The sequence below is a fragment of the Colossoma macropomum genome, unplaced genomic scaffold (genome assembly GCF_904425465.1).
Source record: "Colossoma macropomum unplaced genomic scaffold, Colossoma_macropomum, whole genome shotgun sequence".
NCBI lineage: Eukaryota > Metazoa > Chordata > Actinopteri > Characiformes > Serrasalmidae > Colossoma > Colossoma macropomum.
Genome location: NW_023494801.1, coordinates 34,277,704 through 34,295,419, shown reverse-complemented (window position 1 = coordinate 34,295,419; position 17,716 = coordinate 34,277,704). Strand labels below are relative to the sequence as shown.

Below are 17,716 nucleotides of genomic sequence, written 5' to 3'. Positions count from 1 at the left end.
TTGAACAAGAAGCTGAGTTGCCTGAATATAGCCTAGCTGCTGCACCTTTTAAGGTGGAACGGGAAACTTCGAACGAGAAGCTGAGGCACCTGAATTTAGTCTTAACTGCTGCACCTTTTAAAGTGGAACTGGAAAATTCGAACAAGAAGCTGAGGCACCAGAACCTAGTCCAGCTTCTGCGCCTTTTAAAGTGGAACTGAAAGTCGAAAAAAGAACCTGAGGTACCTGAATGTAGTCTTAACTGCTGCACCTTTTAAGGTGGAACTGGAAAATTCAAACAAGAAGCTGAGGTGCCTGAATATAGCCTAGCTGCTGCATCTTTTAAGGTGGAACGGGAAACTTCGAACAAGAAGCTGAGACGCCAGAACGTAGTCTAGCTGCTGAACCTCTTAAGGTGGAACGGGAAAATTCGAACAATAAGTTGAGGTGCCTGAGTTTGTTCTTAACTGCTGCACCTTTTAAGGTGGAATGGGAAAATTCGAACAAGAAGCTGGCGAAAAAGAAGCTGAAACTTAAAATGAATCTAAAGAGTTTCAGTACTGAGGTGGCAGTCCAGTGGGCGGAGTCTTCCCCATATACAGAGGAGCAGAGGGAGGCGTGGCTACAGCACTGGGAGGGGTTTGGGTTGCTGAATGTGGTTTGAAAAGACAAAGAGATTTACAGTCGTATAACATCTGTCTGAAATGTGACTGTAGTGATGTGACTGATCTGTTTTAAATGGACACACTTACACCTGCTTTCATATGTGGACTATTTTTATCCAGCCTTAGTCCTGATCACTCGAGAAGCATGAAAGAACCAGGTGTAAACAGGGACTTGGAGATTACTTAACAACTCCACACGGGTTGGAGTCAAGTGTGATGATTGAGGTATGCAGTTGGCACTATGCTAACTGGTGGGGTAAACGTCTATAGCTTGTTGGCCACATTAGCCTTGAAGCAACTCTTAGACGCCAAACATGTCTTGGTTCATTGGTTAAGATGGAAAATAGTGCAAATTGTTGCCAAACTATCGCATTAAAATCAATTCCCAACTGTTTTTCTCACCCTGTGATCCACCAGAAGCTGATCTTGGAGAGAAAACAAGCTCCAGCCTCTGGACACGGATTCTGCACACACAAACAACCCTGTTAACCACATCATCATCTGTCAGCGGTCTAATTCAGACAGAAATTGGCTTTGATGACTGTACTCACCGAGTCCTTGACTGCCTGAGAGAACAGAGGAGGCTGGTCTGAGAGGCAGGACAGGATTAGCGAGATCAGCAGCAGGGCGTAGTAGATGTAGAAGGTGGTGTATCTGAATACATTTACTGTGGCCGGCTAAGAAGAGGAGAGAATGTACAGAATCAACATTCAAAGCACACTTTAATTATCAAGGTACAAACAGTGTAAATGTTCCCTCAAAGCTCCAACAGTGGTTTTAAGGTCTGATTGTGAACCTTAAATAAGTTTCTCCAGGTGAAAAGTTCGTATTTGTACCTTTTCATAACCGAATGTTTTAAACAGAACAGTAAAATAAAAGCCTGGAGACGAGACGGGGTGTGTGGAGTCAGTACAGCTTAGAACATATCATTTCAGTGGGTTATGGTTCAGTTATGTTCCCTGACTAAAGGTACTGAGATGGAGCCTTGAGCGTTCCACCCCAGTAACAGTCTAGAACCTTTTTTTCCTGAGAGTGTAGAGGCGATACAGCAAAGACACTGTATCATGCTTAGGGCTGCACGGTATTGTTATGGGGACATTTTAAGGTCTCTGTGTGTGTTTTGTAGTTGAATCTCCATTAAAGCTGAGTTATGGGGACATTTTAAGGCCTCAGTGTGTGTTTTGTAGTTGAATCTCCATTAAAGCTGAGTTATGGGGACATTTTAAGGCCTCAGTGTGTGTTTTGTAGTTGAATCTCCATTAAAGCTGAGTTATGGGGACATTTTAAGGTCTCAGTGTGTGTTTTGTAGTTGAATCTCCATTAAAACTGAGTTATGGGGACATTTTAAGGTCTCAGTGTGTGTTTTGTAGTTGAATCTCCATTAAAGCTGAGTTATGGGGAGATTTTAAGGTCTCAGTGTGTGTTTTGTAGTTGAATCTCCATTAAAGCTGAGTTATGGGGACATTTTAAGGTCTCAGTGTGTGTTTTGTAGTTGAATCTCCATTAAAGCTGAGTTATGGGGATATTTTAAGGCCTCAGTGTGTGTTTTGTAGTTAAGTTTCCATTAAAGCTGAGTTATGGGGACATTTTAAGGTCTCAGTGTGTGTTTTGTAGTTGGATTTCCATTAAAACTGAGTTATGGGGACATTTTAAGGTCTCTGAGTGTGTTTTGTAGCTGCCGTTTGGCTGAATGGTTAAGTTACTCATCTCCCGTGTGGGAGAGGAGGTTTAGTCCCAGCGCAGAGAAGCAGGCTTGTACCGGTCTGTGCCAGTAACGTAACAACAACTCTCTGGCACTGCATGTGTGAGGTAAATAGATCTGTTCTCATCGCTTCTCTAACAATGTGTTTATCATGGAAGCTCATATTGCGATAACAATAAAAATACGATTTAGCGTGCGGCCCTAATCATGATACTTAACATATGTGTATTTAATATATATATATATACACACACATATACACACACACACACACACACACACACACACACACACACACACACTGGGGGGAAAAAAACAAAAAGTTTCTAAATACTTGTTGCGTCTCACTGTATTATCATCAACGTCTGAGCAGTGGTGGACAGTTTACGCTGTAGTTTCAGGCTCACCTCATTAACCGCCTGCAGGATTTTGGATCGAAAGGTAACTGTAGCACAGACCATAGCAACCAGCCAAAAATTGAGCATTATCCCAGAGGACTGGACCCCCTTCATCCGCTCATACTGGATCAACAGCGTAGCCAGCAACTGTAGGACAAATACACACACACACACAAACAAACATTGACTGTGACTAGATCCACTTTAGATAACGGCCTGTGGCTTTTCTCTGAGATCAGCATGCAAATAATGTAAATAAAGAATAAAAGAGGGCAGAACAAATCCCTAAACGCTCAGTGTGTTCTCACCAGAGCTCTGCAGGAACCAGTTCTGTTTACTGCAATCACATTTTGATTAATTTGTACCTTCCTGAGTATTTTTGAATGATACCTACTTCTACTTAAGTACACTGGCAAGAACAGTAACCCACGTTTTCCACAGCTTTAGTCATTAACATTTAGTTCCTGTGCTGGTTCAGCTCCTGTTCTGCTTTACTGTTGAGCACTTCTCTCACTTCAGCATTTAAGACCAATGAGATCCAAGAAGGAGAGAATGGAGCTGTAAAGCTTCAGTTCCATTTAAGACAGAATGGAAAATTTGAATAAAAAGCCAATTGCGCTCTCATGGTTCCTGTGCTGATAGATGCTGGATGTTCTCAGACGTTTCACTGCAGTTCTAGACGTTACTCAGTACTTCAGTAGCTTTTTATGCAGCTACCTTTGCGCTTCTCTCAAGTTCTTTTACTGCACTCTGCCGCTGGCCATCACAGTGGGCAACACACCTTACTTTCCATAACACCCAGAAAACAAGATGATTTGGAATATGAAAATTTGTGCCTGGAGATATTTTTTGGTTCAGGTTTTTCCACTGAAGACTAAACAGGATTTGTTATTTTAGTTGTTTTTTTTTGTTTTTTTTTACACAATATGTAGCTTTTAAACACCCTGTGTCCACTCACTGTCCACTCTATTAGACACTCCTACCTCGTCAGTCCACCTTGTAGATGTAAAGTCAGAGCTCATCTGCTGCTGCACAGTTTGTGTTGGTCATCCTCTAGTCCTTCATCAGCGGTCACAGAACGCTGTTGGCTGATTCTCAGTCCAGCAGTGACACTGAGGTGTTTAAAACTCCAGCAGCACTGCTGTGTCTGATCCACTCAGACCAGTGCAACACACACTAACACACCACCACCACGTCAGTGTTACTGCAGTGCTGAGAATGATCCACCACCCAAATAGTACCTGCTCTGTGAGGGTCCTGTGGGGGTCCTGACCATTAAAGAAGGGTAACAAAGTATGCAGAGAAACAGATGGACTACAGTCTGTAACTGTAGAACTACAGAGTGGAACTATATGGTCAGTGGAGCTGATAAAATGGACAGTGAGTGTAGAAACAAGGAGGTGGACTTAATCAACTGGCCTTCTATGGCCAAGGAACTATTTATTACCATCATTCTCATTTTTAAGATCGCAGTTATGTCTACAATCTAAAATTGTAGCATTTCTCTGAAAGAAGCACTGAATTTTTTTTTTTCTATACTAATATCTCACCATGGTAATGCCAAGCATTGTGGGGCTGACTAGGTAAACGGGTGCGCTCGCGACTCCGCGGCCTCTTTCCCAGAAAGAGTAAAAAACATCTGCCCAGCAGACAATCCATAGCAGAAACCCAGTAACCTACGAGGAGAGAAGAAAAACACAGAGATAAGAAAAATTATCTTGAACAAACACTCCAAGGAGAAACTAAGAGGAGAACCACTGCTGTTTCACAAAGACCTAAAGCAGATCACACCATACAGAGGATCCTCAGACAAACTGATGCAACACTGAAAGTAAACGAGATCATAAGTGAGGAGTGTTACAGGGAGGTTTGCTAGGAGTGAAAGCTTTTCTCTTATATATATATATATATATATATATACTTATATATATTCTACTACTGCAATTAAAATGATAGGATTTCTTCTACTGAGATGTTCCATTTCCATGTCAGTGCACTAATCTTTGACACATTTTGAAGGCATTTTTAAAGGGCTTATATCAGAAGTTGAGTAGAACTCAATTTTCCTTGCTTTTTTGACATAAAAGAGCTTGATGTTATATAAAAACATTTCAAAGTGTACCATGTGGTCGTTATCTAGTCCACATATGGAAACTATGCTGCTTGTTCTGAATTACAGAAGAGTTTCTACCTACAAGCTGTCAGGCTCCTGAACAAGCTGTGATGCTGTGGGTCCCCAGGTACCATTTCACTCAGTCACTCGATCAGTATTATTTATTATATCTTATACAACGGTCAGTTCCGGCCACGCGAGCTGATTGGTTGAGAAGCGCTCTAACCGTGCTGTTATTTCATAAACACAAATACTATCACTCCGCTGAGACGCCGTTGCTAAGCAACGACTTTGACAGCTGTAGGAGACGCTCAAGCCATTTGAACGTTTTTACTTCTTACTTTGCCACAAACAGAAAATGGACACTTTTAAGATCACATTTGACCGACAGCCGTTTGGTCAGACTCTGAAGATGAGACGACACTAAATTCCCAAACTGTCATCACCACTGAGCAGCTTTTCAGTCGGCAGCTGTGACAGAAGAACAGCTGAACAACTTGGAATCAGCCAGAAATGAACCCAACACCATTCGCCAAACGTGTAGTCTGATCTTCAGAGTCTGACCAAATCAGACTCAGCCATAAAACTGCCGCAATAAAAAAGGTACCTTTAAAACAATCCACCTCTATGAATATGTAATTGGATTTGTCTACAACACAGACTAAACTTCACTTAGTGCACCTTTAATCTTGAGGGCAGTATTTAAAACAGCCAACTGCTTTTAACAGATATTATGCACGCTAACCTTTTATTCTCCAGGGTATATTTGGGTTTGTCCATCTGAATTTACGTGATCAAATCATAAGGCAAATTATTCAGTAACTGCATGAAATAAATGTAATTTTTATTTTATTTATTTATTTTTTGTAAAAGCTCCCCTCAAATTACCAGAAGTGTTTTATGATACACATATTGCTATATGCTTACAATTTACTGCTGAAAGCCAAAAATCTTAGACGCTCTTTGTATTATTTTATAAAAATAATGTTTACAGAGCAGATCACTGAAGAGACGCCATCTGTTTATAGTTTATAGTCCTGATTTGTGGAAAAACGGGTCGACTTTCAGTAGAGAAAGTTCAGCTTCTTTTATTATAAGGGTTTAAAATGACATCACCCATCTATTTGACTGGAAAGAAGACAGTTACAGCTCTCATACGACCCCCACCTTTAGAATGAAGCTTATGAATATGAAAGTTATGAAGAATATGACGAAGTACGTTTTGGAACCACCGGTGGTCCCACGGAGTTGAAGAGGTTAAATATAAGGTTTTTACTTGTACATTTTATCTGTATTCAGATCATAATAAAATCATATGAAATGAAAGATGTTATAACTGACTATGTGCATCTTTTTTAAGGCTTAATGACACTTTTCCAATGAAAAACATCAATAAATACCTTAAATACACATTAAAAACACATTAAGTTTAAGCCTAACGTTACATGCTGTTGTGTTTCATACTCACTGTTTTGGCTTTGTTGAGGTGGGTCATACATATGTACCCACGATCATGGCTTTTGAGGTAAAAGAAGTAGAACGGAGCAAACAGCCAGAGGTAGAGGCAGGGGATCCAGACCAGCACAGTGTTCTGAAAACACTGGGTCAGGTCTGGGTTGTGCGTGTGCCATGTGCGGTTCCAATCCTGGGAACATAAAGAGACGGTCATTATTCATTCAGTCACAACCGAGTGAAGAAAAAAGGGTTTGTTTAAGGACTTTGTCCAATAATATCTGCCTGCAGAGCCACAGTTTCACGCCAGCAGCTTCAAGCTTAGTGGCATTCAGCTCATGCACCGACACTTGTTTTGGTTTTCCTTAGCGAGTTTTAGACTAATCAACATTTCAGCCGTTTTATGTGGGTTTCCAATAAATTTGTGATGAATGTTTTGGGCTAATGTTATATTATAAGCTTTAGACTAAAACAAACTTTGGTTTGAACCAATATAGAGATTCACTGAGTAAATATTACACAAACTACTGCTTAAGTGGCTCTGGTTAGTCTAATGGGTTATGTAGATATATAGCTCAGTTAACTAACCCTTAATACGGGTCTTTATGTGTACAATTACATTATGCATGCAGGAATAATACTTTACCTTAAGCAGCTTAAACTGAGCACAATATTAAGCTTTAGACTAAAACAAACTGTTTTCGAACTTATCCCTACTGAAAAACCCTTAGAGTGGTTTTGTAATGTGTTTTGGCTTATGGCAGGGGTCGCAACCCAAACGTTAAGAGCCATTTTGTCCTTTCAACAAAAATCAGTCCACCTTGGAAACCACAACATTTTATATCTGCTTCACCATCTTGGCTGTAAATGTGTCTCAGTATGTGCTGATGAACTAATATAGACTAAAAATATAATATAAACTAAAACTCAGACTTACTTTGCTCTGCTTTAAGCTTTAGTTCAGCTGTAGCTGCTTTTCTCGCATCTCCAGCAGGAAACTTTTCCTCAAAAGTAGAACAGTTTATTGTAAAATGTCTCTCAACGTTCGACTTTTTACGAGGCTGAAGTCGCTTCTTATTCGCCAGCTTCTTGTTTGAATTTTCCCTTAAATGGTGCAGCAGTTACATTCTGGCGACTCAGGCACCATTTAAGGTGGAATGGGACAATTTAACCAGTTACCAGTGGTTGATTCATATACTGGCAGCAGTATCCCATCAGAGACACTATAAATGAGGAGACCGGCCACTGGTTGAAATGAATGGGATGCTCAAACCACTCAACTTTCCTACAAGGACATTGCGTTCCACTAGCCTGAAACTGCTGGAGTGAGACTGCGGCTCTGCAGTCGGACCCCCTCACTTTGAGAAACTTTAAATAATGGATTCTTTCGCTGGAACCAAATAAACGGAGACCAACGCTGGTGCCCACGTCTATGGAAACAACATAAATACAGGGATAAGTGTACAGACCGAGGCCTAAGTGCACACCACACTAATGACCTGTGCTGGAGAGCGAAGCTCTATAAACACTGAAGAACCCTTTACTGGGAAGTGAAGTGAATCCTATGAGTGAGTTTGGTCAAGAAGAGTTTATAACCCAGAACAGAGACTCCTTTATTCTAAAACAAAGACAGGCCGCTCATTAGGGGTGGGCGATATGACGGTACTTCATAATTATCGTGATAAATGATGTTACAACACGCATTTCTGAGCATATCGTGGAGATCGTCAGAAAATAACACTGATCAGCTGTATGTGGCATTACAAAGAGTGCATGATTAGACCTGTTTAATTGGGCTTAATGCAGGGCAGAGTGTGAAATATTCAATAAAAATCATTATATAATCTACATATTCACCATTTTGACATTATTTCTGAAAATGTGGCACTGCTGGAGCTTTTCTTCTGTTCTAACATCAAACTTTTCTGTTCCACTTACCAAAAACATAATATTGTGATAAGTATCAAGTATCGTGAATACATTTTCAAGTATCGTGATACTGTATTTTTTCTATATCACCCAGCCTTAATGCTGATATGAGGTGCAATACGGATATGTGATCATTTTTAATGCTTGGCAACGTTATCGATATCAGCATAGGTGTCAACCTATAATACTTCATATCAGATTTAGTTGGGGTTTTTTTTTGGTAATTTTCTTTTTATTGGGGAAAATCTCTTGAAAAGAAAAAAAATGTCAAAATTCACATAATACTGTCGATATCAATAACAGTATGTTATGAATTAAAAAAATATATAAACTAAATTACTTTAGAACTTAAAAAAGGGGGGAGGGTTTTACAAACTAGATACAAAATGAATGAAATAAATATTCATTATAAACTAAATCATCAAAATTTCTGACTTTCTCTTAAGATTAGGATCCTAAATTCTCCCTAAAAAAATTTACATTACAAGTGGGGAAGCGCAGTCTTTAACAGAAAGGAGAGGAAACAAAAAGAGGCTATAACATTTAGTAATATTAATAGATATATAGACACATCCATGACAATGTTCTGTACATTTTGCAACACAGTTGTTTTTTTTTTTTAAATTAATGCACTTTAAACATGGCATCCAGGACCTAACAGTTAAAGGGCAATTCCACCAATTTTTCAAAATATCTGCATAATTCAGCCATTGAGATGTATTCAGCATCCTTTTTTATTATCCAAAACCACCAGTGAACCTACACGTGTTTTATATGAAACACTAATGACGGTAAAATAGTGGAAAATCTGAAATAATAAGTTTTCTTTGAGGACTACTTTGCCTCACAGCACCCTGCATGTATCCCTCCACCATGAATGGAGTTTAAAACTATATGTTTTAGGCCACAAACTATCATAAAACAGTGTCTCAGTCATCAGGCAGTGAATTCATAACCATTTCATGTAGTAACTTTCTGTGAGGGAGCTTTTAGAGGTGGACGTCTGGTTCCTATCACCACCACTGTGAACAGTTCTGACTCAGTAAGTTTCTCTAGAACAGAGCGTTTCACACCAAACCACTCTGAACGACTCTGTTTACATCTTAACCATTTAATTATACAGAAATTTTGGAAAACTGGTGGAGTTCCTCTGCCTGAGATTCCCCTGCTTTTAAAAAAAACAGCTCAAATGCATAAAAAGCTAAATAAGTAGTAACGTTAGGTTCTGAAAATGTGTTTTCTAAGTATATATATATATATATTTGACACATCACAGTGTGACACAACTGGAAAATACTGCTGACCAATCACAGCTCCAGATAAGTTTCTGTAGGTGTTCTGATGAATTAAAGTGTTCATGTTTTCCAACATATGTTAAGACTTTTGGTCAAAAACAATCTTTAAATCACATTAAACCCTCTCTAACAGGGTTTTAACATACAGCGCGGCACTCTGCAACCACAGTCTGCAGCAATACAATCACCACCCGGCACTGCGTCCACACCATTCAGCCCTTCTCAGCACATATACCTCCTCCCTCGTAAAGGCTCGTAAAGGCAGCACACATCAACAACCAGCCTGATTTATAGTGGAAAAAGTAGCTCGTAGAACATCTGCAAAGGCCAATAAGGTCTATTTTTAGGATGTAAACAACACAGAATTTCCTCAAGGTCGATTACATTACAGCAAGTTCAGTAGAGTTTGGCGATGAACCTGTTCACACTAACTAAACCTGGGAGAAAAGTGCATTAGATCAGGAAAAATCAATGCAATGTAGTAGAATTCCATCTATAGGACTCAATATAAGTACTTCCCTTTACTCAGGTCCATATTTTCACATGCTAATACTTCTACTAGGCTATATTAGTAATCTTCCTTTCACTCAGTTCCATTTTAGTCATTAATATTTACTTCCTAATTCCTTTGTTTGGGTTGTTTCAGCTCCTGGCCTGCTTTACTGAGCTCACTTTTTGGAGTATTAGCATTTTAGACCAAAAGGGTCCAATAAAGAGAAGAATACAGCCAGACTTCCTATGCTGATATATGCTGGGTGGGCTGAGAGGTTTCACTGTAGTGCTTTAGAGGAACTCAGCACTCAAGTTTTTCCACTTCAGACTGTTTTTACTCAATGCTGGTTTGTCGCTAAGCTACTTTAACCTCTTCCTGAGTGTTTATTTCACTGCAGTTTCACAGCACAACCTCACAGAAAGGTACGCGTGCGGGTTTCGGATCTCAATCATCTCCGCACGCTGAAAACGTGTCAAATTTACATATTTAACCACGCTGTCCGTCTGCTCTCGCTGTATTCCAGCTCCAGCACTCGTGAACTGAACTTCTAAAATAGCTGACTGCATTAAAAGGGGAAGTCCACCAATTTTCCAAAAAGTTCTACACGATTAAATGGTTAATTCGTAAACAGAGTCATTCAGAGTTGTGAAATGTTCTGTTCAACACACTTACAAATGAGGGTTCTTTAGCAAAGAAAGTGGTTCTATATAGAACCATGAACACTCAAAGAACCCTTTGTATAATTAAATGTTTTTGTGCATCGTGAAAAGGTTCCTCAGATTGACGGAGAATGTGCGGTAGACGGTTCTGTATGGAACCTTTTTGAAAAGGGTTGTAAACAGCACTAAAACAGGTTCCTCTATTGTCACAGGATAAACATCTTGACAATGGAAGAACGTTTTTTTGGTGCTATATAGATCCCTTTTCAAAAAGGTTACATATAGAACCGTCTACAAAAGCTTCGTAACAATAGAAGAACCTATTTTGGCACTATACAGAACCCTTTTCCAAAAAGGTTCCATATAGATCGTTCCACAGCACATTCTCCATCAATCTGAGGAACTTTTTCACGATGCAAAGAATCATTTAATTATGCAAAGGGTGTTCATGGTTCTATATAGAACCACTTTCTTTACTAAAGAACCCTTGAAGGACCATCATTTTCAAGAGTGTAAATAAACTGTGAAATACTCTGTTCTAGAGAAACTTACCGAGTCAGAACTGTTCACAGTGGTGGTGATAGGAACCAGACGTCCACCTCTAAAAGCTCCCTCACAGAAAGTTACTACATGAAATGGTTATGAATTCACTGCCTGATGACTGAGACACTGTTTATGATAGTTTGGAGAAGATTTAAGATCCATTCATGGTGGAGGGATACATAATATGCAGGGCGCTGTGAGGCAAAATAGTCCCCAAAGAAAACTTATTATTTCAGATTTTCCACTATTTTCCATCATCAACATTCCATATAAACTCAGAAGACTCGTGTAGGTTCACTGGTGGTTCTGGATAGTAAATAAAATGTCTATATCTGTGTTGTAGTCATGGCGACCCCTGGTTCCCATCACCACCACTGTAAAGACATCCGAACCACTGATTTATGCAGGAATTTTAAAAGACCGGTGGAGTTCCCCTTTAACTGAACTGACGCAATGAACTTGAAATATCTGTTCAAACATCACAGCTGCCATAAAGTAAACGCATCGCTTTACAATCAAACGGAAAAACAAGAAGCTCGACACGAGGCTTAAGTTGGGCTTCCTTTCCTATTCGCCAGCTTCTTGTTGGAATTTTCCCGTTCCACCTTAAATGGGGCAGCAGTTACACTTCTAGTGCCTCTGCCAAACTTTTATATGTCTTATTCGCCAGATTGTTGTGCGAATTTTCCAGTATACATGTACTTGCTGGGCCATTTAAGGTGGAACGGGAGAATTCGAACAAGAAGAATAAGAAACTGAGCAGCTTCGTAAGCTCGACTGTAGCCGGATTATCGCCGCGTCCCAAACCGCATACTAGCCCGCTAAATAGTGTGTAAAATAGCGCGTATACCATTAGAAGTGCACTTATTAGTGTAGAGCGTGAAGCACAGAAGTGTGCGGTTTGGGACGCGGCGTATATTACATTACTACAGCTATGGCACGAGTTGCTAGCTAACGCTGTCACCTTCACAGCAGGAAAGCTTACATAACAATACTGAGAACACAAAGGAGGCGTCAGCAACAAGAAGTCAGCGCTGTGTCAAAGCATAAAAAACTCTATTTCCACTTTCTGGACCTTTTCAGACACAGCCAGCCGGCCGGTTTAGCTAATGCTAAGGCTAAAGCTAACGCTACCTGTTTAAGTGGCTTGGTTAGGAGACCGGCAGGCACCTGGCAACGAGATCAGCGATTCGGAGCCAAAATAAATGTACAAAAACGAAACGTCGACCCACGGAACTGATGGATTAACTCACCCAGAAGGGGTCAGAGCCGTCAGGGCTGCAAAAGCTGTCAATACCCATTCGCCGCGGCTGATTTGGTGAGGTTTGCTGGAGAGAGTCGCTCTGCTCTCATTCCTGCTGCGGAGACTTGGAGAGGGCGCCGACAGGGGGCGCGCTGACAGCTATAACAGCGCATTGAGGGCAAAACAAACTGACGTCACTGCTCCACACGCGAAGCGTGACTTTGCTGGTTTTCGTTCCGTTTTTTATTTTTATTTTTTACATTTATGCTAAACTTTTGAGAGGTAAAACCAAACGTACGACGTGTTTATGATAAAAAACGTAGTTTTATATTTAATGTGCCTTTGCTGTAAGGCTGAACAATTTAAGGAAAATATCTAATTGCGATATTTCCAACTAATATTGCAACTGCAGTTTAAATTGCGATTATTTTTTTTAATAAATTAAGATTCAGGCCTGATTTATTTGGAGCAAGAAGACCAGAATATCCACGTTTTCTGGCTTGAGGCTCCACCCCTGAACGGTCAAACTGCCAGTAAGCTGTGGTTGTGATGTCTCAACACATGGAGGTTTGGTAGCCTCTGATTGGTCTAGCTCATCTTCAGGCATTTTCAACAAGCTCCGAGTTATTGGGTTCAATTTCCCCTCTTAAAACTTAAAACAGTGTTTTTGATAATGTTCACACTTTTAAAAAGAAGGTCCTTCAAGGGTTCTTTGGTAAAGACAATGGTTCTATATAGAACCATGAACAACCAAAGACTCATTTATGGAGAATGTGTTCTATATAGTTCTAAATAGCACCAAAAAGGGTTCTTCAATTGTTACAAGCTTGACATTGTAACAATAGCAAAACTGTTTTTGGTGCTATATAGAACCTACACATTCTCCATCAACCGGAAGAGTCATTTCACCATGCAGAGAACCGTCAGGCAAATGAGTCTTTGGTTGTTCATTGGTCTATATAGAACCATTGTCTTTACCAAAGAATCATCCTTTTTTAGAACCTTAAAGAACTATCTTTTTTAAGAGTGTAAGCTATAATTTAAAAAGAATTGCAGCTCTTGCGATTTGAAAATTGTTCCGGACTCAGACACAGCCTCGGGCTTTAAGCCTAGGCTAAAAACTTACTTGTTTAGTGGAGCCTTTGGTAATTAGTTTTCCCTGTCAGATAAAAGGTGCAGATCTGGGGGTTTATGGTAATAGAGTATTATGGTAAACTGGGAGTGCTGGTGCTGTCGTCCCGCTGCCTCACTCACTCACTCAGGTTTGTTGACGGTGGAGCAGAGGGGTGCCGACATCTCAGGGAGCCTCATGACTCTGTTACCTTTCTGGTTTCTCCCTCTTAGTGAGGCTGTAATATCCAGACCTGCCGGAGTCTCTGCTGCTCTGTTACACTGTAATCTGTGATCCTACAGAACTGACTCTCTGTGTGTTTTCCTTTCTTTGCTTCCTTTGATCGGGTGCCACTGCTCGCCAGGCCTCTGGACCGGCTTGACCACCATTGAGCTTCATGCTGTACAACGCTGTGCAAACCTCGCCCTCATGAACTGACCCTCCTGCTGCTGCTGCTTAAACTAAACTAATCTAATTAACCGTTGCTCCGCCTGTTTTCCCCGTTTTGTACTATAATACTTTATTCTAACGCTGTTTGCTATCCGGTGTCGACCAGGGGAGGATGGGTTCCCCTTCTGAGTCTTGGTTCCTCTCAAGGTTTCTTCCTCTTGCTCTTAGGGAGTTTTTCCTTGCCACTGTCGCCACTGGCGACACTCATGGGGGCTCAGACCCGGAATTTTCTGTAAAGCTGCTTTGTGACAACACCTGTTGTCAAAAGCGCTATATAAATAAACTTTGCTCTGTGCTCTTAAATTGCGATTTCGATACAAAAACGATTAATCGTTCAGCCCTACTTTGCTATGGATTATCTCCTACTTTTATTTCACAGTTTTATATTATATGTGAGCAGTTATTGTTACTGCCTGTAATAATGTTCCATTTGTGTTTGTTAATAAGAATATTTATGTATAAAACAGTTTGATTTCCATCACAATATATCGTGCAGTCTTTAAAAAGATGGTTCTTCAAGGGTTCTTTTGTACAGACAGAATCAAGAATACTCAAAGCATCTGCATGGTGAAATCAAATTGATGGAGAACGTGTTGTATATGGTTCTGCATAGAAAAAAGGGGGTATAGAACCTATATGGAAACATTTACAGCATGTTCTCCATCAATCTAACCATGCAGAGAACGTTTTATGCCTGCAAATGGTTCTTTGAGTGTTCACGGTTGTGTATAGAACCATTGTCTTTAGTAAAGAACCCTTGAAGAACCCTTGTTTTATACCGAAATACATGCACAATAGTCATATATCTTTTTCTTTGGGGACTATTTTGCCTCACAACGACCTGAATGTGTCAATCCGCCATAAATACACGTTTAAAAAAGATGGTTCTTCAAGGGATCTTTAGTAAAGGCAGTGGTTCTATTTAGAACCATGGGTTCTATATACAACCTTTATAAAAATATAGCACCAAAATGGTTGTTCTGTTGGTACAAGCTTGACATTGTAAGCAAAATAAGAACTCTTTTTGGTGCTACATAGAACCATATACAACCTATTCTCCATCGGTCTGAAGAACTATTTCACAATGCAGAGAACCCTTTAAGCATGGAAATGATTCTAAACAGAACTCACGATTCTAAATAGAACCTTTGCCTTTACTAAAGAACCCTTGACAAACCATCTTATTTGAAAGATTTATGTGTAGATTGAGACATTTTAGATCAAAATCTTCTCAAAACTCTCATAAAACAGTGTCTCAGTCATCAGGCAGTGAATTCAGAACCATTTCATGTAGTAACTTTCTGTGAGGGAGCTTTTAGAGGTGGACGTCTGGTTCCTATCACCACCACTGTGAACAGTTCTGACTCGGTCAGTTCCTCTAGAACAGAGCGTTTCACACCAAACCACTCAGAATGACTCTGCAAATCTTTACCGTTTGAAAAACTGGTGGAATTCCCCCTCAAGGCTAGACATGATTGAGCTTATTATGATCTGACTCAGCTACAGGACAGCCGGGAACATTGAACCCAGACAGAAAACCTACAGGAAATGGACATTTCTTCTGAAATATGAAGCGAAGATCAGGGCTGAGCACAGTAATCATTTGTATCACTGCTTCTGTTATTGCATTACAGGAAACTGCCAGTAAAATTAGACTTAACTGGGGCTTAAATGTCATTTAAGCCCATTCATTAATCCATTTCAGCTTAAAACCGGTTTCAGGTCAGCAAGACAGCACTGTGTGTGCTTTACAGAAAGTCCCTAACATCAGGGGCGTCGCCCGGCCTGGACTTCCAGAACTACAGCCCGAATATTTTAGAACCAGCCTGAATCTCATAACACTAACATCTCACACCTTTCACCCCAGCCAGGTTAGCCCGCTCCTCCGAGAGAGAGAGAGAGAGAGAGAGAGTGAGAGAGAGAGAGAGAGAGAGAGAGAGAGAGAGAGAGAGAGACAGAGAGAAAGAGAAAGAGACAGAGACAGAAAGAAAGAATAACAGAAAGAAAGAGAGAGAGAGAGAGAGAGAGAGAGAGGGGAGATAGAGAGAGAGAGAGGGAGGCACGAGAGAGATAGAGGGAGGTGCGATAGAGTGAGTGAGAGAAAGAGAGAGAGGGAAGCATGCGAGAGAGAGAGAGAAATACAGAGAGGGAGAGAACGAGAGACAAGGAGAGAGAGTAACAGAGAGAGTGAGAGAGGGATCGTGCAAGAGAGAGAGAGAGAAAGTGGGAGGGTGGTGTGTGCATGAAAGAGAGAGAGAAAGAGAGTGAGTGAGGGAGAAAGGTGAGAGAGAGAGAGAGAAAGAGGGAGGGAGGTGTGTGCATGAGAGAGAGTGAGAGAGATAGAAAGAGAGAAAGAGAAAGAGGGAGTAAGGGAGGATAGTGAGAGAGAGGGTGAGAGAGAGAAAAAGAGAGTGAGTGAGGGAGAAAGGTGAGAGAGAGAAAGAGAGAAAGAGAAAGAGAGAGTGAGGGAGGATAGCGAGAGAGAGGGTGAGAGAGAGAAAAAGAGGGGGAGAGAGAGAGAGAAAGAGAGTGAGTGAAGGAGAAAGGTGAGAGAGAGAGAGGGAGTGAGAGAGAGAAAGAGGGAGGGAGGTGCATGAGAGAGAGTGAGAGAGATAGAAAGAGAGAGAAAGAGAAAGGGTGTGAAGGAGGATAGCGAGAGAGAGGGTGAGAGAGATAAAAAGGGAGAGAGAGAGAGAAAATGTCTCTTTGAAGTTCACAGAAAGTGTGTTGCATTACCTCGTTATTTAAAGTACAATAACAATGCAGCCAGATTAGTTACTGTTTAAGTTAAAATCCAAAATCAGTTTCCATTGTTTTTAAATACGTTTGTACATAAACAATGTGAAGCCCAGTCAGAGTCTGATGATGCTCATGTGTACCTGATATTTTGTCGGCTCGTCGGGCAGCAGAACAACAGTGTTTACCAGCGCACAAAATTACCCAGATGCAAGGTGCGAAATACAGGGGGTCCTGGGGGGCCGGGACCCCGTCATTAACCTCCTTAACCCACTGAATGTCTCAAAATCAAAACCAAAAATGATGCTCTGGAAAACTAGACACTCAAACATAAATTCAGGGAAAGATCATTGTTTATCCTACATTCTTAATAAAGACGGTTCTTTAGGGGTTCTTTGGTAAATAAAGTGGTTCTGTACAGAACCATGAACACTCATGATCAGAGAGTTCTTTGCATCATGAAAGTGTTCTTAAGAATGTGCTGTGGATGGTTCTATACAGAACCCTTTTGAAAAAGGTTTCTTCTATTGTTACAATGTCAAGCTAGAAGAACCCTTTTTGGTGTTATAAAGATCCCTTTTCAGAAAGGTTCTATATAGAACCATCTACAGCACATTCTCCATCAATCTGAAGAACCATTTGATCATGCAAAGGGTTCTCTGAGTGTTCATGCTTCTATACAAGACGTCTATCTCCTCTACTAAGCATCTCTTTAAGAGTGATACCTCACAATCAGCTTCTGTCTTTGGTGTTCCTAACTAACTAGAGCCGCAGCACTGCTCTGCCTCAGGGTGGCGCTGTAGCATATTAGTTCAGGGGTCAGCAAACATTTTATGTCCATTTTACTATCTTGGCTGTAAATGTGTCTCAGTGTGTGATGATGAACTAATATAGACTAAACAATATAATATAAACAAAAACACAGACTGACTCTGCTCTGCTTTAAGC

The 17,716-nt window shown here is 40.5% G+C and overlaps 1 protein-coding gene across 5 annotated transcripts in view; it reads right to left on the bottom strand.

Moving 5' to 3' along the window:
- abcc1 (ATP-binding cassette, sub-family C (CFTR/MRP), member 1) overlaps window positions 1-12,624 on the bottom strand; it is a 68,923-nt gene extending 56,299 nt beyond the window's left edge. For 3 of the 5 annotated variants that reach the window (XM_036589240.1, XM_036589241.1, XM_036589246.1), the window contains exons 1-6: window positions 12,482-12,624; window positions 6,326-6,502; window positions 4,295-4,420; window positions 2,754-2,891; window positions 1,196-1,321; window positions 1,047-1,108 (exon numbers count right to left, since the gene is read on the bottom strand). In XM_036589240.1, the coding sequence (XP_036445133.1) occupies window positions 1,047-1,108; window positions 1,196-1,321; window positions 2,754-2,891; window positions 4,295-4,420; window positions 6,326-6,502; window positions 12,482-12,529 (677 nt within the window). In that variant the 5' untranslated portion in view covers window positions 12,530-12,624. The remainder of the gene's footprint in view (window positions 1-1,046; window positions 1,109-1,195; window positions 1,322-2,753; window positions 2,892-4,294; window positions 4,421-6,325; window positions 6,503-12,481) is intronic. The other 2 variants (XM_036589242.1, XM_036589243.1) reach the window with 1 other exon arrangement.
- Window positions 12,625-17,716: the final 5,092 nt, after the last annotated feature.